The sequence below is a fragment of the Phalangium opilio genome, unplaced genomic scaffold (assembly GCF_054372755.1).
Source record: "Phalangium opilio isolate 3A_F unplaced genomic scaffold, DU_Popi_V2 ptg000041l_1, whole genome shotgun sequence".
NCBI lineage: Eukaryota > Metazoa > Arthropoda > Arachnida > Opiliones > Phalangiidae > Phalangium > Phalangium opilio.
Window position 1 is genome coordinate 4,659,337 of NW_028324165.1, and position 27,666 is coordinate 4,687,002.

The 27,666-nt window shown below is 37.9% G+C and overlaps 2 protein-coding genes across 10 annotated transcripts; both read left to right on the top strand.

Annotated features, from left to right (window-relative positions):
• On the top strand, window positions 1-27,402 carry LOC149679504 (uncharacterized). 7 transcript variants are annotated; one of them, XM_089835254.1, is made up of 9 exons: window positions 1-69; window positions 2,703-2,785; window positions 2,869-2,934; window positions 17,569-17,650; window positions 17,720-17,824; window positions 18,298-18,429; window positions 18,512-19,400; window positions 22,455-23,550; window positions 26,820-27,402. In XM_089835254.1, exons 3-9 carry the CDS (start codon window positions 2,885-2,887, stop codon window positions 26,860-26,862), a joined length of 2,397 nt encoding a protein of 798 aa, XP_089691380.1. In that variant the 5' UTR covers window positions 1-69; window positions 2,703-2,785; window positions 2,869-2,884; the 3' UTR covers window positions 26,863-27,402. The 7 variants fall into 7 exon arrangements, with proteins under 7 accessions (XP_089691380.1, XP_089691377.1, XP_089691379.1 ...); XM_089835251.1 differs by lacking the exon at window positions 1-69 and adding an exon at window positions 110-353; XM_089835253.1 differs by lacking the exon at window positions 1-69 and adding an exon at window positions 110-353 and having other exon boundaries at window positions 18,512-19,367.
• On the top strand, window positions 11,667-15,791 carry LOC149679505 (uncharacterized). 3 transcript variants are annotated; one of them, XM_089835308.1, is made up of 5 exons: window positions 11,667-12,264; window positions 12,574-12,719; window positions 12,940-13,159; window positions 13,241-13,873; window positions 13,963-14,102. In XM_089835308.1, the coding sequence occupies exon 4, from the start codon at window positions 13,297-13,299 to the stop codon at window positions 13,834-13,836; it is 540 nt and encodes a 179-aa protein (XP_089691434.1). In that variant the 5' UTR covers window positions 11,667-12,264; window positions 12,574-12,719; window positions 12,940-13,159; window positions 13,241-13,296; the 3' UTR covers window positions 13,837-13,873; window positions 13,963-14,102. The 3 variants fall into 3 exon arrangements, with proteins under 3 accessions (XP_089691434.1, XP_089691432.1, XP_089691433.1); XM_089835306.1 differs by lacking the exons at window positions 11,667-12,264; window positions 12,574-12,719; window positions 12,940-13,159 and adding an exon at window positions 14,532-15,791 and having other exon boundaries at window positions 13,696-13,865; window positions 13,949-14,464; XM_089835307.1 differs by lacking the exons at window positions 11,667-12,264; window positions 12,574-12,719; window positions 12,940-13,159 and adding an exon at window positions 14,532-15,791 and having other exon boundaries at window positions 13,715-13,865; window positions 13,963-14,464.
• Window positions 27,403-27,666: the final 264 nt, after the last annotated feature.

A 27,666-nucleotide genomic window follows, 5' to 3' on the forward strand; every position in this document is an offset into this window, starting at 1 on the left:
AACTAAATTTAGGGTAAAATAGTGTTACCCAGATATGCATTCATCGTAACTTCATATCAGCTCGGACTGGTAAGTAAGAATGTAACTAAGTTGTAAAGAGGGAGGGTAGTTTAGTTAGGTTTATTTAGTTTCTGATACGGATTTAAATAACCTACTTTAATTGCGACGTTTATTGGAGCATAGCCCACTTGATCACGCTGGCTGCACGTGCTCTAGAAGCCCCCTCAATCGACCCTAAGAATGAAAATAACATAGGTTCGGTCTAAGATTCAAACCCGTCTGGTTTTAACATGGGCGTCTATGGAAGGGGACCAGTTTTATCAAGAGTGGATTATGCTTCACACATAAAGTACGTAAGTCCCACTTTTACATAGCTTTGGCCATGGATTTCATGATATTCCCGAAGTAAATACTAAGCAGACGAACAAAAATGCTTTTAACCAATCATTAGCCCCCTAACCATAGATAACCTCTTTAATGCCAGACCAATCGGCGACGGCTATAACTATTTTCTTGCATGAGACCTCGACTCGACCTCGCCGTCGACATAACCGGGAAGCCCGGAAGGCGAATTTGCTGTATCGTTCGGTAGTCGTTACAAAATATTTAACGTTTTAAAGCTCAAGTTTCGAAATTTTTTGAGACATTTACTAAGTCTTCAACTAGATAAGATTTTCTTTAAATTTCAACAGAAAAATAGCTCCGTGAATAAAATTAGACACGAAAACTACACTACGCCTTGGCTAGATATCAGCGGCTATCGTTAAAAAACAGATGCACGGCGTCCTAAATAGTCCAAGCAAAAGCTACCAAGTTTTATAACATTCTAACGCCTTACTCCCAAATAATCTTTGGCAATGTGAATAGTTTTATCTAAAGAATATTTTTGACACCCTACTTAGTCTTTATAGTAGTTCTCGAATTTAGGTACGTGGTAAATCGGTTCTTTATGCGGAAGGACCGGATGAATCCGAAGGAGCCGCGTTACTGAACTATTTCCCTCCGCGTAAGGGGAGGTTCTTTCCTTGGAGCTTAGAGAATATCGTGTAGCTCTCTCAGGCACATGTTACGTACTTCATGTGTAAAGCCTAATGGTTTTATCGACCATTTTCTCCTAAATAGTGCATCCACTGGTTCAAATCTCTTGAATTTTTAATGAGACGTGTATTGAAAGGTTTGATATTATCCTGTAAAATTTAAAGTCTTCAGCTATAATAGTTTTTTTTTTATAAAAAAAAAATCATCACATAGTTGCCCAAATTTACGTTCGGTTAGGTTAGGTTTGGTTGAAACTGCCACCCTTAAAATCAATTTATTTTAAACATCTCTTTATTTGCGCCGAAAAATTTTAACACCATATTTTCAAACTACATCGGAAAAAAAAATACGAGCAGGGGCTATTCTTAAAAATTGCCTAAAAAGGGTATATCCGCCCCTAGATGATAAGCTAACGGTCAAATCCTTAATCAGTGGCGGCGCTACATTAAGGCTAAGTAGGCTATAGCCTACCTGACAATTAGACAGGGGCCCCAAAATTGAGGCGCAGGGGCCAAAAAAACCTCAAAAACTGAGCAATGAAAGGAGGAAAGTTTGCTAGTAAAATAGTTCCAGGTTAATCTGCTATGTAGAATGGTAAACATTTGTTTAAATTCCGTTTATAGAGGCGACTCATCGCCTCCCAACCCCACACAGCAAAGACAGCTCCATCCACAGTCAGTCGATGAGTCGACTTTAGAGGGGAAGCTTTGATAAGCATTGACCAGCCATGGGGTAAATGTTCAAAGTTGTGTTTAAGAAAATAATTTTATGGCACTTCAGTCTGAACAAGCATAGTCTCTTAATGCGACGAAAGTCTCTCATAATCTAAAACGCTTGCTTAGCAGGCTGCCCTGCCTGTTCATTGAATATAAGTAGCAGAAAATAGTTATCTGGTGCGCAAAAGAGTAAACAAAAACGGACAAGACAATCAGACATTGAGAAACAAGGAAAAAAATGAGAAATTTCTTTAAAATAAGCAAAACTAACTTAGAAGTAAGAGGTAAACATTAAAAAAGTAATATACTAATTATAAGTCATTTTTAATTGACTTGTGATATTTAATTAGAAGGGGGTTGAAAGTTGAAAAACCCTGCTAGGGGCCCTAAAACTACCTTCAGCCTATACTGAAAAAAATTCAGGCGCCGCCACTGTCCTTAATCCTTCAATTTCTCGACTATGTGATAATTTTTATTTTTTATAAAAAAACTATTATAGCTGAAGACTTTAAATTTTACAGGATAATATCAAACCTTTCAATACACGTCTCATTAAAAATTCAAGAGAATTGAACTAGTGCATGCACTATTTGGGCCAAAAACGCTGATAAAACTGGTCCCCTCCCATGGACGCCCATGTTAAAACCAGACGGGTTTGAAAGTTTAGACCGAACCATGTGACGCGCCGCGTGCGCGAGTTAACATGTAAAAAATTCGTTTGGACGGGCTTCTAGAGCGCGTGCAGCCAGCGTGATCAAGTGGGCTATGATTGGAGTTTTCGCATTTTTAAATTTTACATCACAATTTTCTGCCGAAACTCACTATTTTACCACGAAGAGTCTTAGCCGAAGCCAAAAGTCGTTAAAATCATGTTTTAGCAGACGACGTATAGGAGGATTTCTACTATTTTAGAATTTGGGGTAAAAAAATAAATTTCGTTTCAAACAGCGTTTTCCGGAAAAGTGTTCACTGCTCATAATAAGTCAAGTTCTAAACTTCAATCAGCATTCAGCGGTTTTCAGCCCTGACTGGTAAGTAAGAATGTATAATAGTGATACTAAGTTATGGCCCTATTTTTATTACTATTAAAATGTTTCGTATGTTATCTTAACAGGGAAACTGTACAAAGTATGATGGATGTCGTGAAGGATTGTCGTGTTATGGTCGAACGTTTAAGCTGGTAAGTGATGAATATAATGCAACTTGGATGTCAGAAAGGCATGAAACGGATCCAAACCTATCGAAACTAATATATCTTGAAAAGAAATAATTCTCTCTTGCTATTTTAAAAAATAAAAATACTAGCAGACTAAGGAGAGTAAATAATTTATAAGCCGCTAGGTATGATCTAAGACCATTAAACACAGATGGACTGGAATGGGGATAGGGCGGGTGGTTCCTTGTGGGAAGCGTCTCTCTAGCGCCACGCCGCGACCAATATTGAAACTATATCCAATCAAACAAACAGGCGCGTGAAATAGCAGACGACATTAGGCCCGTTAAAGCTCGAAAGTCTATGTTAGGTTCAGGGTGGGAAATAAGGATTTTTTTTAAACTGGACATCGGGCCAGTGACCCCTCTGGCCTGGAATAAATAAACTGGTCCATGACCACTGACCAGGATGCGTCGTCTGCTAAATTGTAGAAGTGGATAATTAAAATATATTAGCTAATGTCTGGACTCTGGAAACCCTTGAATTTTCTTAGTGGTCCTGTGGACCACTGACCCCCCTCCGATTTAATTTTTAAACTGGTCCAGGCAATTTTTAAACTGGTCATTTGCCCTGTGCCACCGCCTTATTTCCCACGCTGGTTAGGTTAGAACGTAACCTTAGTTAGAGAAAGTGTTTAGTTGAATGTAAGTTACTTTCAATTATATTTTTTATTTAAATAGGTATAAGAATTACTATACAAGACTTAAGCCATAGCTCACTTTTAGAAAGTTGATATTTGGGGTTTGGTATTGTGTAGAAAGTAATGCCTTTCATATGGGATTTATCAGAATAACGTTGATCATTTTTACAAACTCCAAAAACGCACCTTTTGCTTGGCATCTTAAATACCCAAACTAATTCTTTAAATTACTTTAAGAAAACGAACATAAAAGGCGAAAATGCGGAGAGGAAAATCCTAACCGTGCCTAGACCCTACAATTCTAAAAGAGAGTGTCTATTCTCACCCCCGGGTGGAAATAGCCTACGCGCTATTCTCACCCCCCCCCCCCGGGTGAAAATAGCTTATACGCTATTCTCACCCCCCTCCCGGGTGAAAATAGTCTGACTACTATTCCTACCCTACCACGTGACCGCACTCCCACGTGACCCCATGTGGCCGAGAATATTTTTGTCATTCCTTTAACTAATTTAGCAAAATGTTCATAAACATCCCCTCCATAGAATTAACATTACACTAAACTTTGGAGGCTCATAACTCTGGTTCTACTGGAGATACGGGGATGTCCTTTGAGTATGTTATAGTCATATTTGCCCCCCCCTCCTTCGTTAACATTTGCTCCGTAGGATACTCCATATACGGGAAAAACCTGGAAAATTCAGGGAAGTATATGGGGAAAAACGTGGAAATCTCAGGGAAATTTGTTTTCCAAAAGTTGTATGAACCCTGTAACAATGAGTAAAAATATAGATGATATGACGTTGATATACACTGGGTCATTACTCTATTGGCATCATCAAAAAAAGTGTTTTCAACTCATTCCAAAACAGAACAGTGAAACATCCAATAACTTTATATGTGTATATAAGGATCTTTTTATGTATTCAAATGTTCTCCCAACATGAACAGTTTCTATGGTTTAATTATAAAAGCAAGTTTTTACCGAAATGATATTAGTGTCCAAAATAATCCTAACGTGGTCTAAAGTTAACCTATGGTGTCCAAAAATAGCTTATGGTCCAAGTTGTTTTAGGTTTTCTAGCGTTATTTACATGTTTTGTAAACTTGTCGTAATAATTTCCATACATTGCGTAATCTTTAAATCAGGCCTGTGCGAGTACTCGATCGAGTCTCGAGTCGAGTACTCGACTCGAGAATCAAAATTTTAGGACTTGAAAATCATTTCGAGTCCTTAAAAATCTTCACTATTGGACTCGAGGAGGACTCGAACCGAGACTTGACGCCTTATCAAGTCCAAAAATATTTACTTTGTGACCCGGAATTTTAAGCAGAGCGCCGCATCTAGTGGGGTTTAATCTCGTTAAAGTTTAGAATAGACCGGTGATTGGACAAAAATTTGACTTCAGCTAAAGGAATTAAGCAAACCAAAACCAAAAGTTAAAATTATTGTTTCTGCGCGTCATTTTCGTCGTGAGATTTATACTTTGTGAGTAAAATTTATCCTTATTTGAAATTAATTTATTATAATTCGAGTGGGACTTGATATAATTTATCAGGACTCGACACTGGACTTGAAACCTCGTTCTTAAGCTTACTTAAGGACTCGAGGACTCGATGCCAATTAAAAGACTCGACTCGAGATTCTATAAGAGCTTTTTTAAGGACTCGAGACTCGACTCGAACCTCAAAAAACTGGACTCGCACAGGCCTACTTTAAATGTATGGCGTACTTTTGGAAAATACATAAAACAAGGGTTAGTCACATGGTAGGGTGGAAATAGCCTGGAAGCTATGTTAACCCGGGGTAGACTTCACTGGGCTTTGAAAATAGCGCCCAAGCTATTTTCACCCTCCCGCGGTCCTTACTTAAATTCTTAGTCACGCGGTAGGGTGGATATAGCCTCGACGCTATGTTCACCCGGGGTAGACTTCACCGGGCGGTGTAAAAATAGCAGCCAAGCTATTTTCACCCTACCGCAGCCCTTACCTCAATTCTTAGTCACGTGGTAGGGTGGATATAGCCTCGATGCTATGTTCACCCGGGGTAGACTTTTCACTTCACCGGGCGGTGAAAATAACGCCCAAGCTATTTTCACCCTACCGCGGTCCTTACTTAAATTCTTAGTCACGCGGTAGGGTGGATATAGCCTCGACGCTATGTTCACCCGGGGTAGACTTCACCGGGCGGTGTAAAAATAGCAGCCAAGCTATTTTCACCCTACCGCAGCCCTTACCTCAATTCTTAGTCACGTGGTAGGGTGGATATAGCCTCTACGCTATTTTCACCCGGGGTAGGAATAGGCTTCCGCCTATTTCTACCCGGGGGTTGAGAATAGTGACACTCATCATAAAAATTCAACAGAGCAGACGACATAATAAAGGTCACAAAGGTGCCTTGAAATGTTTCGGGAGTCTCCCGCTAGGGGCGACGATACGCGCTGAAATTTCAAGATACGGGTTTTAGCTTATCATTCTAGTCCATCTGTGTTTAATGGTCTTAGGTATGATAATGATTCCTATTTTAGAGGCCGTTTTCCATAGTGGGAAATTTTTTAGTAGGATAGTAGTAAACATAGTAGTATTTCCCCTACGCGGAAAAGCAAAACCACGGAGCTGTATTGTAGAAGGAGTAGAGACTCGTAGCTTCCCCTCTACTAAATAAAGCTAGACCTTATTTGTCCATAAAAAGAGGGTTTCAATTTTGACCCTCCCTCCAAACCTTGGCGAGCTCATGTAAACAATAAAGATGGCCGCGAGCTACGAACGTTCAGGAGGGTTAAGCCTCGGTCTTTTGTGTATCGAGTCCGAGTGACGGGAGTTTCTCAAGCATTTGCAAATCTTACTTAAATTTTTATTTTTTCTATTATTTCTATTTATATTAACTATAATATGGAAAATATTCAAAGAATTAAGCCGGGAAAGAAGAAAACGACGCCTTCTTTAAAACACGTGACGTCAGAGATTGTTTACATAGGCTCGGTATGCGTGAAAATTGTGCGCGGAGCACCAAAGGTGGGCAAATTTGCGAATCTCCTGGGCTTCAACTGCACCCCTTCGTTTTATCCCTTTAATTTCAAAGAATGCAATTGAAGATGTTAGAACCTTCCCTATTACGCTCGATTATTAGAAACGCCCACTTATGCGTACGTTGTCGCTAATTCGTTGATGCGATGTTGGCTTTAGAGATCTGGTATAGCGTTGTTAGGGGGAGTAATTAATTTTTTTGAAGATAAATCAGACGAGTTAGGCACGTTGGTTTAAAAAACTAATCGTCATACTTTGACTTCTCGATGCAATTCGGAATTGTTTCGAATTCTATACGGGGTAGCTAAACTTCCAGGGGTTTACATTCGACCTCGCGATGCGGACTGAATGATTGTATACCAAAATCCCCCCAGCCAAAATCCCCCCGGCCAAAATCCCCCCAAATCATAAGTAACGGACAAAATCCCCCCAATGTAGGACAAAATCCCCCCAAATCATTATAACAAGACAAAATCCCCCCAAATCAATATAACAAGACAAAATCCCCCCAAATCATTATAACAGGACAAAATCCCCCCAAATCATTATAACAGGACAAAATCCCCCCAAATCATTATAACAAGACAAAATCCCCCCTAATAATTATAACAAGACGTAACATTGTTAAATGATTTATAAAATATTACTAGCCTAACCAAACCTAACCTAACATAACAGTAACGTTTAGGAAAAGGCGTAACATTGTTAAATGATTTGTAAAATACTACTAACCTAACATAACAGTAATGTTTTGGAAAAGGCATATTATTTGATAAGTCAATGATGCTAAACATTTATATTTTGGAAAAGGCCTAACATTGTTAAATGATTTATAAAATATTATTTGAGAAGTCGGTAGGATTTCGGTATGAGGTCAAAAATCATTTTAGAGCAAAATCAAGCACACCATTCGATAGAGCGTAAAATTTAGATCTAAAATATTCCCCGCTTTTTTCAAATTTCCAAAAAAAAACCAAAAACATTTTTTGCAGTATAGGTGAACAAGGTCAAAAACAGTGTGGAAAACATCAGAGGGCCAATAATTTGGCACCTTTTCCAACCTAACCTGACCTAACCTGACCTAACCAAACCTAACTAAACCCAACGTAACCCAACCCAACCTAACCCTACCTAACCTAACCCAACCTAACCCAACCTAACCCAACCCAACCCAACCCAACCCAACCCAACCCAACCCAACCCAACCCAACCCAACCCAACCTAACCTAACCTAACCTAACCTAACCTAACCGGCCTCTTAAGTGAAAATGAACCCTAACGTTAAACATCAATATTTTGGAAAAGGTGGCAATTCTTATGGGGGATAAGACTTTTTTTTTTGGAAATTTGAAAAAAGCGGCGGCCATTTTAGATCTAAATTTTACGCTCTATCGAATGGTGTGCTTGATTTTGCTCTAAAATGATTTTTGACCTTATTCACTCATACCGAAATTGTACCGAGAACTCAATGAAGCATAACATCAATATTTTGGAAAAGGCGTAACGTTGTTAAATGATTTATAAAATATTACTAACCTAACTTAACCAAACCTAACCTAACATAACATAACAGTAATGTTTTGGAAAAGGCATATTATTGGGGAAGTCAATGAAGCTAAACATCAATATTTTAGAAAAGGCGTAACATTGTTAAATGATTTATAAAATATTACTAGCCTCACCAAACCTAACCTAACATAACAGTAACGTTTTGGAAAAGGCGTAACATTGTTAAATGATTTTTAAAATATTACTAACCTAACTTAACCAAACCTAACCTAACATAACAGTAATGATTTGGAAAAGGCATATTATTTGAGAAGTCAATGAAGCTAAACATCAAAATTTTGGAAAAGGCGTAACATTGTTAAATGATTTATAAAATATTACTAACCTAACCTAACCTATCCTAACCAAACCTAACCTATCCTAACCAAACCTAACCTATCCTAACCAAACCTAAGCTATCCTAACCAAACCTAAGCTATCCTAACCAAACCTAACCTATCCTAACCAAACCTAACCGTTAAATATCATTTGGAGGGATTTTGTCTTGTTTTAATTATTTGGGGGGATTTTGTCTTTTTATAATGATTTGGGGGGATTTTGTCTTGTTATAATGATTTGGGGGGATTTTGTCTTGTTATAATGATTTGGGGGATTTTGTCTTGTTATAATGATTTGGGGGGATTTTGTCTTGTTATAATGATTTGGGGGGATTTTGTCCTACATTGGGGGGATTTTGTCCGTTACTTATGATTTGGGGGGATTTTGTCCGGGGGGATTTTGGCTGGGGGGATTTTGGGTCACACCCGGACTGAATAGAAGAGTACGGTGGGGTTCAAACTTGAAAGTCTGATTTTACATTATAGACTGGGAACTCTACTTGGTGATTCTGTTTCTACCAGCACAACTAATTGAATCGTGTTCACGATCATCAGTTAGTCGCTAAATGTAGCACACATCAAACACATTTGTGAACGATTTTTTATAGTTATGATCGGTTTTACTCAACAGTTAGGTTGACATTGACAAATGTATATATTGAAACAAAAACTCATTTTTTTGCGATTGGGCTTCCCGCTAAAGCGTATGATCGTGGTTGGCCAACTTGGCCTACCACGCATACACCTAATAAGTCCGGTGTTTTTTGTCATGGGGCAAGGTTCACGTTTTTTTTGGGGGGGGGGAGGATGATTTTCTGTCAATCTGAGAGTATTTTCGGGTTTCGGATTAGCGTGTAATCGGATTCGCGAATTTAAATCAGAGTTTGCCGAACTACCACAAGCGTTATTGCTAACCGGACTCCGGAGAGTGTTGCCCTCACTTTAGGTAGGTTTTTTTTATTTATTATATCTTTCGTGGCACCTAAGCGTTTTTAGATTTAGTTTATTTGAAACACTTTGCTGTTTATCTCTTGTTGTAAAACGTGGTAGACGACATTTGAAATGTGGTCTTTACATTCGAGAAGTTAGTGATTTCTTGGTAAGCCGCAATATTTCATTTCCAAATATAATACGTTATTTTTACTATACTAAGAATAGGATATGTATGCTATAAGTTTCAGCGTGGAAGACTTACAAACACAGAAACTCGAGTACGGATAGTGCAAAGATACAATACCTAGTTCCGGTGAACTGTCGGTATTGGTCGGTTTTCTGTTCAACGATTGACTTCTTAAGTGTGCTTGCTCCTATTATACTAATACTATACTGTCACTGTTTCTGGCAAATCTGACACAAGCTAACAGGCGAGTTCTTTGGGTAAAAATGCGTAAAAACGTACTATGACCTTTTGGACTAAAATGTTCCTTAGTTATGGGCGCGTAACAAGGACAGTTGTCAGAATTGTGAAACAAATTTTTGTGGATTTTTTACAAAAGTGGTTTCGATTGTTTAGCATGGGTTAATGACCTAATAACGTTAACATCCAGTAGCAAACCGTGAACGTCTTTATAGGTTCGCTAACCTCAATCCGTTTTGTGTTAATAGTTTAAACTAATCAGAAGTTAATGAGTGTAGCTCAGGCGAGAGGCAAGGCATCTTCGATAGTGTATACCAAAGCCGTGCAGGTTTGCTTAAATGTTGATGGCACCTTTTTGTAACAGTTAAAGTTTATATAAGTATGGTCTTACGATATCTTGTAATTACAATATGGAAGTTACCAATTAATCTGAAGAAAACGTAACTGACGTTTGAGCTACTTGAGATTAGGAAAAACCATTAATAGAAAGTGATTAACATTACCGGACCTTCTGTGACATTCACTATTGTCTAACGTATGTCTATTATTTACTTATGGTAAATAATCAAAAACAATTCCGTTATAGACACAATACTAATTTCACAATTATGATCAATCTATTTTTGGAGGTCTGAATTTGAGAGGCCGTAAGAGGAAACGGACCGTTTTAGCCTTAAAAGCTACAAGACTATTTGGACCCCTTTTAACCCAAAGAACAAGCCTGTTAATTTTTGCCAGGCTTTCTAGAAACACCTTGTACAATCGGGCTAATGAATGAACATTGTCTACATATTAATACAGAAATTTAAACGTTTATTACTGGTATTTAATCCTTTAACGAAGAGACAGTTTCAGTATACTGTATTTAATCAATACCCTACAACTTGTGTTCCGTGATTCCACGGTAAATATGTAATAGCATGTGTGGAAATCGTTAAGCTGAAATACGAAGTTTACAGACTAGAAGCAAAAGTTCACATGATATGCTCCATAACTCAGTCACTGGTTTCTGAGAGATGGTCATGAATTGACGTAAAGCGACGCCCGGTGAGACGCTGTCAAAGGCTTTGTAGAGACTAAATAGGGTGATGGACTGCAAAACCGAGTGTAGTCAGTTCTTGCTTGTCGTTCTCGAGCTAACTCTTAGTGAGTCTCTAGAATTACCAATACTTATGGAACATATTGTATAAACTTATGCAAGAAGTATTAGTATCATTTTTGACAAGGAGGTCAGACTACTAGTGTGCAAAGTGCGTCGAGTTAAAGACTACGCAAATAGCCTCCTTATCTAAATACTATGGATTCTTGTAGGATTAGGCCTAATTTTATATTTGGGCTGGCAATTCTAGATTCTGCGCGATTCTATTAGCCTATGTCTCTGCTGCTTAAATTCAAATGTTCTCAATTATCAGAGCTGCGATTTCTTATTTAACAAACGCAAACACAGGATGACTACTTGAGCTGTGCAGACGTTGGAACGTAGTTAAGAATGGAAAATAGAACTGAATCTAGTTCTGAGACGTCTGGCGACATTATTCAGGCGTTGTCGTCTGAAGTTGTACTAAGAATTGATAGAACCTTCTTGGAACGATTTAAGAGAGGCAAATTTGGAACTGGTAATCTTCAAGAACATTTCATATACAATGGAAACATTGTGGAAAATGGACAAATAACAAAGAAAGTGTTTATGCAATGCAAGCACTGCAATAAAACCTATCATTCTTCAGTTGCTTATAATTTTCGCCGACATGTTGAGGTAATTTGTTTTGGAAATTTAGCGTGTCCTCTTTAGTGTATAATTATATAATATAACTATAGTCCGTCCAACGAAAGAAGAAACACGAGTAATACGTGTGAACGTATTTCTCAGGTCTCTTCTTCCGTTGGACGGACTATATAACAAATTCAATTCAGTTGTAAGTTGTTCATCGTTAGAATGCGTAACTAATCACTAGCCTCTTGCACATTACTGACACAAAAATATTACATCACAGACAAGTCACTCGTCCAATCAATTAGTACGAGAAACTGCGCCGAAAAAAAGGATAGCGGAAGAGAAGTTCTTAGTAGTTAAGATTCCTCTCAGCAAAAAAGCAAAGAAGGTGGAAGATACATCGGAGGAGCAAAATATACTTAAGGACTTGTTACTAGATCTGATATCCATTGATGGTTTGCCGTTTTCTATCGTGGAAGGATGGGCGTTCAAACAAATGATTTCACATCTTGGACCACATCTGAATCTGATCAGTAGACGCGAATTGACACGTGCGCTTGAGAAGAAAGCAGAAGCGGTTAAACCTAAGTTAAGAGAATTGTTTCACGAGGCAGATCCCAATAGCATTAATTTGACAATAGACATCTGGAGCAGTCGCTTAAGGGAGCCTACTTAGGTATAAGCATTTGTTAATAATATAGAAGCTCCCTATACGTTACTCACATAAATATGAGTAACTTAGCTAGCGATTACGTTTCTTACGACACCGTGTGGCAAAGGGGAGACAAAAGCGTACAGAGGTTGATAGCAATTGACACGGCTAATAATATCTAGCAGAAAAGTCAGTCCTCAAGGAAGTGGAAAGACGAAATCGCTGGATACGTTATTTTATCTGGTCCCAGTAACTCATAAGGAGCTAGTTTATTATTGAGTCAAGTTATTAACATTGTGAGTTAGATATCTAATAACGTTTCCGTCTTTATAGGTATTAGAGCTCAATTTATAGACAAGGAATGGCTGAAAAGAAATGTCCTAATTGCGTTTGAGCACTTTTTTGAGGCACATACGGGAGAATTTATTCTTCAACGTTTGTTGGATACTCTTGCCAGAGTTGGAATTGAACCAGCAGATGTAAGAAATAGTCCAGTCTTAGCTAAGATTTCTTCAACTATACTTAATCGAGTTAGATGTATCTAACGTATTTGAAATAGCCATGAGACGCGTGTTCATAAATTAGAAATTACGAGAGACTTTCAGCGCTGTCGCGCCAAGTATAGGGGAGAAATCTTTACCACATTTCTTACCAAAGGTCTAATACAGTATCATTGTTAAAACTTCAACGTATATTCAGGTGTATTCAGTATGCGCGGATAATGCAACAAATATTGAGAAAGCTTTGAGTCTTGCTGATATTTATCAAGACGAGTGGCTTTTGTGGACCCCGGAAGATGAGAAGATAAATGAAGAAATAACCGCTAATGACGAAGACGTTAGTGACTCTGAAGCGGAAGTAAATGAGTTCGAACCGTGTGATATAGATGTTAATTTACGAGAAGTTCATCTTGATGAAGGTAATGCCTACCTCATCATTACTTAGCCTTGCATTTACCTAAACATGTGTTTCGTATGTGATTTATATGTAAAATGAACAGCCTGGGGTCCGTGGGACTTAATCTTCCAAAAGCCTCATGTCCCAGTAGCTCCCAATATGTTCGAAGCCCATGAAAGTGTCATTCCAACACCGTCTTCCGAGAGCAAACACGCAGAAGTAGCTGAGAGTGAGCCATCACAAAGTAGAGAGCCATCGAGTGCCTTGAAGACTAAGAGAACGATCGAACGAAAGAAAAAATGTGGACCAGAAGGTGAAGTTTCTCGAAATGGGAAATCAGAAGCAATTATTGAACACAAAAGACTGAAAATAACTTCAAGTCAAAAAGATCGCTGCCACAATTTACCAAAGCGAGGACAAAACGTGACGCCAACGTTAAACATACAGTCCACTCATGAGCAGTCAAACCCTGAAAAGTCGATCATAGATTCATTACAACCAGAACAATCAAAGAACCAAAAATCAAATACGTCATCAACTCCCAGCTCTGATTGGCCGTTTGTGGTTGAAGATTCTGATAATACTTCTTTACGAGATCGTACTCCATGGAACTGGATAAGAGGGCGTTGTATAGCACACTCGATACAGTTATGTACTAACGCCGCGATGAAAGTCGGTGGCAACAGTAGTGAAATTTAATTACTAATTATGGAGAATGTTTTGTTGGGGTATATTTGTATGCATATTTTAACACCCTTGATCGACTAAAAGTAACTTGTTGTACTACTTCCATATCCGTTTTAATGGTTAGTCCCTTTCTTTCAGAACCATTTTCTGAACCCAGTTGGAAATATAAATATCCTGAATTTCGTACGCCAACTGAAGAAGAAGCCCTTAGAATTATAAAGTCATATCTTCCGGATGATGTACCTTCGACGAATGTCGACAAATCTACTCCTAAAGGGCGTTTTACGTATTTAAAATCGAAGTTGTCAAACGAAGCCTCTACCTCAGGCACACCTTTGATTAGTAACCGATTGAAAAGCGAATTAGATTTGTATCTAGGAGCTGCAGTTCCATCGAAAATGGAGGAAGAAGACACGACGATGACTGTTTTGGATTATTGGCGTTCCCACCACAAATCATTTCCTAAATTGGCGAAAATAGCCAAACGATTCTTAGGAATACCAGCAGCTAGCTGCGACGTAGAACGCATGTTTTCAATTGCTGGTAGTCTGAAACGAGCTCGAAGAGCTAAACTTTCGCTCCAACATCCTAACGATGTTTTGTTGTACAGGGAATACAGAAAAATTCAAATTTGTGAGAGGTATGGAGAAATATTGTAAATATATTAATAATGCATGGTTTCATAACAGTGTGTTGACCGATTACAGTGTAACGGGGAGCAGTCTGCATGTCTAAGGACGCACATGCAAATCAAATCTATATATTGACAATATCTTTGTCTGAAAAAATAAAAGAGCATTTAAAAATATGTTTTTGCGTACAATTATTTTCTAAAAGTATGAATATTAAAGATGCTTTCAAAACATATTATAAAATGATTGTAGATGTGAAACCAAAAATGTATACATAAATACTAACGAATAAATGTGCATCAATATGAATATGGTTAAAGGACTTTAAATATAGTAGTCAAATCTAAGGAATAGAGCATAATATTTTCTTAGCGGGCAATCCATGTAATGAAGGCTGACTCAAACATAATTTAAAAAAGCAACTACAGCACCAGTTGACAAGGCAAATTAAATTACACTAAATTATATATTTTTGTACGTTAGAAGTTAATTAGAACAAATGTTTAGGCATATTTTGAGTGGATTCGAAATAAATTTAAAAACTATCATATCCTATTATTGGAGATCGGGATTTTCAATTTAAAGGGACATTGTCGGTTCGCTACTAGAACCATCACAATTGAGAAAAGATGTAACAGTTACTAGCCATCATGAATTGTATCACTCGCTTAATATCTAAAAATTTTGTTCTTTGAAGGTTCACCAAAACCACGCTTAATTGAATCAGTGTTGCGAATATGAATTCCTCACTCTTGTTAATCCTGTCTTGCATCTCGAGCGCGATTTAAAAACCCCTTGAGGTTGAGCTTTCTTTCAAGACTTTTGAAGCCTTGATTGAATAGAGAAAGCGAGGCTCGCGAGTACAAAACGCACCGCGCAAACAGAGCCAATCGTAATCATAAACTGGTTTGCTTGAGTACGATGACTTTCATGATAACGATTTATACCTTCAAAATACTCTACTTCCAACGTTTGATTTCAAGCGGGTGTTTTAGATTCGACTTGCTTACTGACTGAGAAGTCGATTATTACTTTAGAGAGTCGTTAGATTAGATTCAATAATTATATTTAACTTTTTGCATTATTTGTGTTTCTATTTACAATGGAAAGTCACAAGAAGAAACAAATCTCGAATTTGCCCACCTTTGTGGAGCACTAGTACGCTTATGTCTAGGCCCTAGAGGCCTAGTCTCTACTCCTTCTACAATACACATCCGTGGCAAAACCTATGATGGAGAAAATGGTATGAATTGCTACATTGTGCCGACTAATCGTATTAACAGTAAAGAATAGGGAACTCGTAAAAAAGAATGATAAGAAGGAGGATGATACAATTAATAGGGTTTTTACCAGAAGTGAATTGTAGTCATGGGAAAGGAGCCGGGAAAATATGGTGTAATATGAACATGAAAATGTAATACATGGATTTAGTTAAACAATAATTCAGCATTTTCCTTCGTGACTGGGCTTTACAGAACAAACATAAGCGGGTATGTTCCTGTTTTTATTATGATCAACCGAATAAACTGCCGCCTTTTCCAAAATATAGCTATTTTATTGTCTTTCTACCTTGAAAAGACACGCATGTGAGATTTTACCCTCATTGCTAGTTCTGAATTCGGAAACTTGCCATGAATATTAGCAGTATGAGCTAATAACGCTGCGCAATGATGAATAATTTAAACAGTAAATCTATACCGTGATTACTCAATATCTGAATTAGGCCTCATGAGTAGTCCATAGTATTTTCTCCATCATCGCTATAGCTTTTTTTCTCTGTGTCTGGGGCAATGCTTTTCAGTCTAGAAAGAATACTGCTATTTTTACTGCTATCTTACTAAAAAAGTATCGAAGACGGCCTCGTAATTAGGAATGAAGCGTTTTGCTGTATTCATAAAATGGAGTTGAGGAATAGAGCTATCTCAATTGTGACGTCAGTGGCTTGGTAAAACCAGAGTTCGAATTAAAAACCCAGCCCAAAAAAACCCGCGGGTTTTATTGGGTTTTACCGACCATAAAAACCCACTAAAAACCCAGTTAATAAAACTCATCACTAAGATCATCAATTTTGATGAATTTGAATGTGTAACATAACGCGATCAAAGTACGCGCCATTTCGTGACCCTATAAAACTATACCAGGGGTCGCTAATGTAAGGAACTGAACTGAACCGTGGAAGTGGATCTAGGGGAGACGGGGTCGTGGGAAGACAGACAGCTACGGCTGGGACTAGGAGTCGGTTGTATGATTTTAACCTGAATAAAGTACTGATGTTTATTTTAACTAATTGTTTTAACTTGAGTGAGTCCAGTTGCAATCCGTGAGAACCTGAACACAACAGAATGGTGGAATAATTTCATTTTAAATATAGTTTAAGATAATTGTTGTTTTAACTTGAAATGTACTATATAATAATATTTATTATTTTTAATGAAACATTTTATGATTTTTTTTTATTAAGAAGTTACTTTTGAATGACATTTTTTTTCTACCATGCACGCATATGCTAAAGATCAAAAACCCAAAAACCCAATAAAACCCGGTGGGCTGGGCTATTTTTTTTTTTTTTAAAAAAACCCGGATTTTTATGAACCATGGGTAAAACGTCACATGATTGACTTTGGCAGTGGGCGGCCATGTTTGGTACTTGTTATATTTTATGGGCAAATAGCGTGGGTGACGTCACACCAAAGAGGGTAGAGAGAGGGGGAGTAGAAGCTAGCGGCTTTGGCAAGGCATTTTGGGTGTTCTCGCTTTTCTTTATTTATTTCTTATATTTTCCTCCTAATATCCGGTTCATCATATTTCAACCAATAAGAGGGCAGAGAAAGATGCGCGCGAACACCGGAAGCTTAGAGGAAAATTTTCAAAGCGAGAACACTCCAGCCAAGCCTTCTACTCCCCCTCTTTCTACCCTCTTTGGTCACACTAAGGTTTCTGAGATAGCTCTTGAACAAAATTGCAGCGTTAATTTTCACAATTTTTGAACTAGTTAAGCTTTGCCATGTTTTTCTTAGCTTTTTATAGCGAAACCTACAATGTATGGGGAAACCTTTCTTATTATTTGTTCGTTTTTGATTTACCCTCAGTTTGAAAAAATATTTAATTTTAGGGAAGATTTACAATCTCACAAACTCTCTTTACAAAATTCCGAAATGAGCTTAGTAAATCTTCAAAGGTTGGCGATTAAAGAGGTATTTGCGAAATTATTGGGATATTCCTCGTTTTAGGCAAACTGAAAGTTATTGAACCTTTGTTTTTAGGAAATGGACTACGAGGAAAATTGTAACTATGATCACTTGAGCAAAGATGATCTAATCAATGAAGTCAAAGCTAGAGATGATCGAGTTAGGAAACTGGAATCGGAGGTATTTTTCAAAGCATAGGTGGAGCACAAAAATATGAGACCCTTTTGGGATCATAGCCAATTTTATATGCACAGGATAAGTTGTCGAACCTGTTGTCTCTTAATTAAAGGGTCTGTAAAGTCGTCTTTCCTTCTAGCAAACGCGGCGGGAAGGGGGGGTTAAGGACTCTCGGGGGTGAGGACTGAGGAGGTCGGGTGACTTTTTAAAAACAAAATTCAACGATCCGCCGACATTTCTATGGGTCGGTGAATAATTAAGGTTATTGGTGAACCCACCAATCACGATTGGCTCTAATCTAAGGGGATTGGTAACACAGCCCTCCTTATTAACCAAGAAACCCAACGAGGACCTTTGTTACTGATCCCCCTTCTTGTGTGTCATTGGTTTCTCCTCTATCTTGCTTGCCCCTTCAAAATACGTTCAGCCAAAGAAAGTCCCAAGATTGTTTTGTAATGGAATCTCATTTTGTTTAGTGTAATGTCTTAAATTCAAACTTGGAAAAAGAGAGAGTGAAAACAACATTGACGATAAATAAGCAAATTGACGAAATTGGAAGGCTCAATAGGGTCATTAAAGAGTTGGAAAGGATAATCAAAGATCTGATAGTATGGAACATTCTTCATTTTCATAGTCAAAGTGAAAGAGAATTACTTTAAGAATGAAATTTATTGTTAATTGTTTAAAAAGCAGGATAAAAGTGGAATACATCGATTAGCTAACAATGTATACGTGAAAACTGAACCCGTTGGAAATGATTTGGAAATTAATGGCCAGGAGTTATCCCTTCCAGTTGTGATGCACAGTGTCCAAGGCATTCTGGACAAAGAAGATTTTATTCAAGAATCGCCTGTTTTTGAACCTCAATATGTTGCGGAGGTTTACAATACAAACACGGAAACTAAAATTACCTCAATTTATTCTGAAAATATGGGGTTTATAACGCGAAATACGAGTCCGTGTGTCCCTAAACCGATTTACAGTGACAGTTTGCCTCTATGTGCGCCTTCACCAAAAATTATGGTCGAAAACCAATTCGAAATGTCTCCTGACACGAAGACGGAAAGCGATTCGCCACGAGAACCTCTTAAGAACAATATTAACAGTAACGACTCTCTTCTTAAATCACAAAGTGTCTCGACAGAGGGGGACACTGAAGATAATACAACTCAATCGAAGGAATTGCGTGCTCCTGAATTGAATGTTGAAGTCGAAAAACATTTGGATCTTTCTCTTGATGCAAATGTCGAAAGCGATTCGCTAGGAGCCCGAGAAAACGATCTTGATGATAACCAATCCAAAATCGCCTTGACAGGGTCAAAGGAAACTGATAGACAAAATCAAAGTGTGGAACTGTTTGTTGATCCGAGCTCATTGAGTGTGCCAGTGTGTGTTCCTAAAGTAGAACGTAACCCAATTGAACTATCAGAATTGACCTCCGTCCCTATGGAAAGCGATTTACTCGAAGTTCCAATTGCAGTTCAGCATAATAGTTCCGAGTCCAACTCGGAGACATTTGAAGATGTCGCCCCAAAGATTCCAGAAGGTAAAACCTCATCGCCTCGTTCGGAAATTGCACGCAAGTCATTTTATGCTTTTATAGTCTTGAGTACCTAGATTGAGAAGTCGTATTTCTAAGCAACTATTTCCGCCTTCTCGGTATAAAGTCTCATAGTGTATTCCATTTAAATGCTCTGAGATCGCTTTACAATCCTAATGTATTTTTATCATCTTCCGAAAATCGCGAATGTGGGAGACACGGACTCCCTGCCGGAAAATCAGTGTACAAATTTTGGACCTAATTCCACTCTAAACTAATCTTGGGCCAAAAGCCTCCAATCGATGCTCATAGATACTTTGTAGAATAATTGCAGGTGCGTTTCAGATACTTTGCAAGATCATTGCAGGTGTATTTCAGATACTTTGTAGGGTAATTTCAGACGCGTTTCAGATACTCTGTAGGATAATTGCAGGTGCGTTTCAGATACTTTGCAGGATGATTGCAGGCGCGTTTCAGATACTTTGAAGGATAATTGAAGGTGAGTTTCAGATACTTTGTTGGATAATTGCAGGCGCGTTTCAGATACTTTGTAGGGTAGTTGCAGGCGCGTTTCAGATACTTTGTAGGATAATTGCAGGCGAGTTTCAGATACTTTGTAGGATAATTGCAGGCGAGTTTCAGATACTTTGTAGGATAATTGCAGACGCGTTTCAGATACTTTGTTGGATAATTGCAGGCGCGTTTCAGATACTTTGTAGGATAATTGCAGACGCGTTTCAGATACTTTGTTGGATAATTGCAGACTCGTTTCAGATACTCTGTAGGATAATTGCAGGTGCGTTTCAGATACTTTGCAGGATGATTGCAGGCGCGTTTCAGATACTTTGAAGGATAATTGAAGGTGAGTTTCAGATGCTTTGTAGGATAATTGCAGTCGAGTTTCAGATACTTTGTAGGATAATTGAAGGTGAGTTTCAGATGCTTTGTAGGATAATTGCAGGCGAGTTTCAGATACTTTGTAGGATAATTGCAGGCGAGTTTCAGATACTTTGTAGGATAATTGCTGGCGAGTTTCAGATACTTTGTAGGATAATTGCAGGCGCGTTTCAGACACTCTGTAGGATAATTGCAGGTGCGTTTCAGATACTTTTCAGGATAATTTCAGACGCGTTTCAGATACTCTGTACGATAAATGCAGGTGCATTTCAGATACTTTGCAGCATCATTGCAGGTGAATTTCAGATACTATGTGGGATAATTGCAGTCGCGTTTCAGATATTTTGCAGGATCAGTGCAGGCATGTTTCAGATAATTTGTAGGATAATTGCAGGTGCGTTTCAGATACTTTGTAGGATCATTGCAGCCGCATTTCAGATACTTTGTAGGATCATTGCAGCCGCGTTTCAGATACTTTGTAGGATCATTGCAGCCGCGTTTCAGATACTTTGTAGGATCCTTGCAGCCGCGTTTCAGATACTTTGTAGGATAATTGCAGACGCGTTTCAGATACTTTGTTGGATAATTGCAGACGCGTTTCAGATACTTTGTTGGATAATTGCAGGCGCGTTTCAGATACTTTGTAGGGTAGTTGCAGACGCGTTTCAGATACTTTGTTGGATAATTGCAGGCGCGTTTCAGATACTTTGTTGGATAATTGCAGGCGCGTTTCAGATACTTTGTAGGGTAGTTGCAGGCGCGTTTCAGATACTTTGTAGGGTAGTTGCAGGCGCGTTTCAGATACTTTGTAGCGTAGTTGCAGGCGCGTTTCAGATACTTTGTAGGATAATTGCAGACGCGTTTCAGATACTTTGTTGGATAATTGCAGACTCGTTTCAGATACTTTGTAGGATAATTGCAGGCGCGTTTCAGATACTTTGTAGCGTAGTTGCAGGCGCGTTTCAGATACTTTGTGGGATAATTGCAGTCGCGTTTCAGATACTTTGCAGGATCAATGCAGGCGCGTTTCAGATACTTTGTAGGATAATTGCAGATGTGTTTCAGATACTTAGCAGGATAATTGCAGATGCGTTTCAGATACGTCGCAGGATCATTGCAGGTGCATTTCAGATACTTTACAGGGTCATTACAGTCGCGTTTCAGATACTTTGCAGGATCACTGCAGGCGCGTTTCAGATACTTTGCAGGATCACTGCAGGCGCGTTTCAGATACTTTGCAGGATCACTGCAGGCGCGTTTCAGATGCTTTGCAGGGTCATTGCGGGTTTTCTTATTATTTATTTTGAATCAATCGCCTTATATACCCTAAATTTCCAAAAATTGTTAAAGAGGCTTACGCTTCAAACGTCAACAATAGCTATGTTTAAAATGATTTTAGGAATAAAGTTTCTTAAAACGATTTAACTAGAATTAAGGTAAATTAATGACGATCAAATTAATAAATATCAATTATATTTATTTAAATATTAAAAAATAGCCTCTAAATTGCGTGTCGACTTGGAGAGGTTCATTTTGGATTCTCAACATGTACTCATCCCCTACAAAAATATTAAGCTGTAATTCATCTGCATACACGCTTTTTTATCGCTACCACGCTGTAATATGTATACATTAAGGCTAAATTTTCTGCAGCTCGAAAAACGGGAAAAATTCACAGCATTTCTAGAACTGCAAATTGACTGCCGTTTTCACATTTTCTGTTTGTTAACTGTTAACTGTCTAGTCTGGCAGAAATATGCAGCGCAATTCCGCAAACGCTATGCAAAAGTAGAAATACCAGCTGCTAGTTTAAAACTGTAATTTGACCATTTTTATAGACATGTTACAGGTTCTCAAAAGTGATGGAAAAGTAGAAATCCAGCTGCTAATTTAAAACTGCAATTTGACCACATTTATAGACATGTTTCAGGTCTGCAAAACTTATGGAAAAGTATAAATTTAAAAGTTTAAAGTACAACCTTTCGGATTTGCATTTATTTAAGTTAATCATCATCCCCTTTTTGTTGATATGCTCGTTTACTCATCGGTTAACGCCTTAATTGATCAGCACTCCTTTTTTCTGTAACACTGCGTTTTCGTACGCATTACCTTTTTTATGATGTTCGCTTGAATGTAATTGTATTTTTGGTGCTAAATTATAAATTATATGATTGTGGTTTTTTATATTTTCTGTAGGTAAATTCGACAAGAAACGTACAACGGGGCTTAAATATTCAACTGAATATAAAAAGGACCTACAACGTCGCATTAGAAAGGGTAAAGAAGGAAAACGCTTCAAATGTGATCAGTGTGACTATACATGCAAGAATAAGTGCGATTTCATCAGACATAAACGCATTCATAGCGGTGACAAACCGTTCAAATGTGATCAGTGTGACTATGGATTCACACAGAAGAGTTCTCTGAACATTCATCAACGCATTCACAGTGGTGAAAAACCCTTCGTATGTGACCAGTGTAACTTTGCAAGTACGCGGAAGTGCGCTTTGACAGTACATCTACGCGTTCATAGCGGTGAAAAACCGTTCAAATGTGATCAGTGTGGCTATGGATCCACGCAGAAGAGTTCTTTGATCACTCATCAACGCATTCACAGTGGTGAAAAACCCTTCGTATGTGACCAGTGTAACTTTGCAAGTTCGTGGAAGAGCGATTTGATAAGACATCTACGCGTTCATAGCGGTGAAAAACCGTTCAAATGTGATCAGTGTGGCTATGGATTCACGCGGAAGAATAATTTGAACGCTCATCAACGCGTTCACAGTGGTGAAAAACCCTTCAAATGTGAACAGTGCGAATATGCCAGCACGCACAAGGGTTCTTTGATCAAACATGGACGTATACACAGTGGTGAAAAACCCTTCGTATGTGACCAGTGTAACTTTGCAAGTTCGTGGAAGAGCGATTTGTTAAGACACCAACTCGTTCACAGTAGTGAAAAACCCTTCAAATGTGAACAGTGCGAATATTCCAGCACGAAAAAAGGTTCTTTGATCAGACATGAACATATTCACAGTGGTGAAAAACACTTCAAATGTGATCGGTGTGAATATGCCAGCACGGACAAGGGTTCTTTGATCAAACATGAACATATTCACCGTGGTGAAAAACACTTCAAATGTGATCATTGTGAATATAAATGTACGCACAAGAGTAGTTTAATCAGACACGAACGCATTCACAGTGGTGAGAAGCCCTTCAAATGTGATCGGTGTGACTATGCATGTACGCAGAAGTGTCATTTGATAGTACATAAACGTAAAAGACACATGTATGAATAGATGGATTTATATTTTAAATGTGTTGGACAATATAGTACAGGGTAGATATGAATTTGAAAGGAACTAAATATGACCAAGCTGAAAATTTCAGAATCCAAAGAGCTTATGGTCCTAATTAACGTCCCGAAAGTCCCCAAGCCTCCGGTGCCGGCTTTCGCCGCCATATTGGAAAATGGCCGCCATAACGGATGTTTCTATATCTCGAGATCTAATAGACCGATTTACATGAAGTTTCTTTTAAACTATGTCTTATGACGATTACAATACAAACAGATCCAATTTTGTAGCCCTTACATTATTATTACAGAGGTGTTCACGCTTATCATGGGAAAAAAATTCAAAAATATTTTGCTTTCCAAAATTCTTAAATGTTAAACGTATTTTAATTTTTTCTAAAATCATCGTTATTTACATTTGTTTACGCTCAATCATACTAATTTTTCTGTTTTAAAATCAATCAAATTAATCTCGAGATTTATTGAATCGTTTGAGACCCCACGCACATTTCGGCGCGTCTAGTAATTTAAGCCTGGTAGCCGTTCATGGAACTGCATGGTGCCTCAAGCGATATCGATTCTTTTAGCTTCAGGGTGGATTTTCAGTTTTAGTTTCTGTTCCAATTTCCCAATAGAGTAAGCCATGTCTATAGCATCACTATTTTTTTAAAAGTACTTGAAAAATATTCAATTTAACCTAACGTTAGTTAAAATTTAAGATGAATGAGGCGAATTAGTGCGTTTTGTGTTCTGAAACTTTCAGTGGCGAAACTGTCATCGTGACAACGGGGGATTAAAACATTAATCGAATGCAGTTTGAAAAGGAAGGATCAATTACATGTAAAACTACAAGATGTCGCAAGTATTTCAGTTCACACTTTCTGTAGGAAAAATTATACGCGTCCCTCGAGCATTGAGGCTCATCTAAAAGCCACTTCCACTGAGACATCTGGAAACGATCATCTCTCGAACAATCTGACTTTAAGACCAACTGTTTATTTTGTGGAAAGATTTTACTTAGTGAAAGGCAAGAAAAACAGGAAATACGGTATCGCATACCAGTTTAAGAAGTGACAACCCTAGAGATAGCTGACGCTATAAAGAAACGCGCTCTTGAACGAAACGATGAACTTGGGGAAATTTTTAATGCGCGTGTAAATTCAGTAGTAGATTTAGTTGCCGCAGAAGCAAAGTACCATAGGCCATGCAAGCTCAAATTTTTCTTGCATGAAGAATCATCAGGACATATAGGACGACCTGAAAACCCAGAACTAGGGGAAGCCTTTTCCAAATTATGTTCCTACTTGGAAAATAGTGACGAATGTCAATATTCATTGGATGATTTAGAAGAAACATTTAAGGCATTTTCGCCTTCAAAATGCATGTATGTACACAACCAAACATTTAAAAAACAAGCTGAAAGAAAGATACGGCGATAGTATTACGTTGACTGATATGAAGGGGGCAACCTGCGGCGTTTCTTTTAAAGATTCAATTGGAATAATTCTACACGAGAACCATATTCGTATTTTCTGTGAATGTACACTCCAACTGCAGTTGGCAGCTTTGGTACAAACGACCTAGGCCTGCATATCGATATTATACATTCCATTATTGCATGTCGTTGTCTCTTATAAGATCCAGAATCATTTCTCATCTTAGTTACTTGGTCAATTGAATCTTTAAAAGAAACGACGCGGGTTGCCCCCTTCATATCAGTCAACGTAATATTATCGCCGTATCTTTCTTTCAGCTTGTTTTTAAATGTTTGGTGGTGTACATTCATTTTGAAGGCGAAAATGCCTTAAATGTTTTTTCTAAATCATCCAAGGAATATTGACATTCGTCACTATTTTCCAAGGAAGAACATAATTTGGAAAAGGCTTCCCCTAGTTCTGGGTTTTCAGGTCGTCCTATATGTCATGATGATTCTTCTTGCAAGAAAAATTTGAGCTTGCATGGCCTATGGTACTTTGCTTCTGCGGCAACTAAATCTACCACCGAATTTACATGCGGATTAAAAATTTCCCCAAGTTCATCGTTTCGTTCAAGAGCGCGTTTCTTTATAGCGTCAGCTATCTCTAGGGTTGTCACCTGGTATGCGATACCGTATTTTCTGTTTTTCTTGCCTTTCGCTAAGTAAAATCTTTCCACAAAATAAACAGTTGGTCTTAAAGTCAGATTGTTCGAGAGATGATCGTAGTCTAACTGCATTATCAGTTAACTCATTTCCAGATGTCTCAGTGGAAGTGGCTTTTAGATGAGCCTCAATGCTCGAGGGACGCGTATAATTTTTCCTACAGAAAGTGTGAACTGAAATACTTGCGACATCTTGTAGTTTTACATGTAATTGATCCTTGCTTTTCAAACTGCATTCGATTAATGTTTTAATCCCCCTTGTCACGATGACAGTTTCGCCACTGAAAGGTTCAGAACACAAAACGCACTTATTCGCCTCATTCATCTTAAATTTTAACTAACGTTAGGTCAAATTGAATATTTTTCAAGTACTTTTAAAAAAATAGTGATGCTATAGACATAGCTTACTCTATTGGGAAATTGGAACAGAAACTAAAACTGAAAATCCACCCTGAAGCTAAAAGAATCGATAACGCTTGAGGCACCATGCAGTTCCATGAACGGCTACCAGGCTTAAATTACTAGACGCGCAAACTTTTGTGCGTGGGATCTCAAAGGATTGAATAAATCTCGAGATTAATTTGATTGATTTTAAAACAGAAAACTTAGTATGATTGAGCGTAAACAAATGTAAATAACGATGATTTTAGAAAAAATTAAAATACGTTTAACATTTAAGAATTTTGGAAAGCAAAATATTTTTGAATTTTTTTATTATGATAAGCGTGAACACCTCTGTAATAATAATGTGAGGGCTAAAAAATTGCATCTATTTGGATTGTAATCGTCATAAGACATCGTTTAAAACAAACTTCATGTAAATCGGTCTATTAGATCTCGAGATATAGAAACATCCGTTATGGCGGCCATTTTCCAATATGGCGGCGAAAGCCGGCACCGGAGGCTTGGGGACTTTCGGGACGTTAATTAGGACCATAAGCTCTTTGGATTCTGAAATTTTCAGCTTGGTCATATTTAGTTCCTTTCTTTGGCCAAAAAATGCGTATTTACCCTGTACTAAATAACCATATTTGATCCTCTAAATTGTCTGAAACTGTGTTTGTAACAATCCATTAAATTTCTCCATTCTAAATCGTATTAACGGAAGCTCCGCGCATTTTCAGAGAAGACTCTTGGGACACTATATACTGTTGTATCACCGCGTAATTTACCATTTTCCGAAATTACCGTAATTTTCTTACCCTAGTCCTGGATCTTCATTTGCGTCTTTAATTACTTCAACTTCGTCATCGGCTTTAAACAACAGAGATAGGAAAATTGTCGAATTCAAACTTGTTGTTTTTCCAGTACTTAGTAGGTTTATGACGTATAGAGGTTTAATTGGCTGAATTTTACTGTTTAATCTACGTCGGGGGGTTATTATGAACTCCTGGTATAACTTTGGATTCTGTATATTGTCTCAATGATCCAATTTTAATCTACATATATATTTTCGAAAGTTGTTAGTTTGAATTTATCATCTTTCCGAATATGACCATGCAAGCTGCCTGGTTTATATCGGTAACACTATAGGGAAGGTTTAAAACAGGTTTGATTGAGTTCTTCTATAGACTGGTAATGCGACGAACCCCTATCCTGTTAAAAACCTACTATTCTGGACCCGTAACATATTTTAATGTGTTGGACAAAACGCTCACACTTTTTTATGTTATTTTTAAAAAAAAATAAAATGCCCTCTTTCCCAAAGGTCTTTACTCATTTCTTATTATCGCTGGTAATTATTTCGACCAAAAATACTTTGACAATAGAGAGGGGTGCCAGAACGAAATAAATTGGTAACTTAACTTTACGCGGCGTTACCTAGCATTTGATTCACTGAAAATCCGTTGAATATGGCGAAAGCAAAGAAAAGTTTAAAATAAGGCCGTTCGATTTTGAGCCAAAGTTCCATCTCCATTTAAGTTGATGTTCGTCCCTTTCTAATTGATATGCTCGTTTACTCATCCACTA

Bases quoted from the DNA above. Each gene is read 5' to 3' on its own strand.
- LOC149679504 (XM_089835251.1), top strand. From the start codon at position 291: ATGGGCGTCTATGGAAGGGGACCAGTTTTATCAAGAGTGGATTATGCT. The intron at 2,786-2,868 runs GTAAGTAAGAAT...TTATCTTAACAG, and splicing joins GCGGTTTTCAGCCCTGACTG to GGAAACTGTACAAAGTATGA. The intron at 18,430-18,511 runs GTATGGAACATT...TTGTTTAAAAAG, and splicing joins GGATAATCAAAGATCTGATA to CAGGATAAAAGTGGAATACA.
- LOC149679505 (XM_089835306.1), top strand. From the start codon at position 13,846: ATGGAGAATGTTTTGTTGGG. The intron at 13,866-13,948 runs GTATATTTGTAT...TTTAATGGTTAG, and splicing joins ATGGAGAATGTTTTGTTGGG to TCCCTTTCTTTCAGAACCAT. The intron at 14,465-14,531 runs GTATGGAGAAAT...GACCGATTACAG, and splicing joins AAAATTCAAATTTGTGAGAG to TGTAACGGGGAGCAGTCTGC.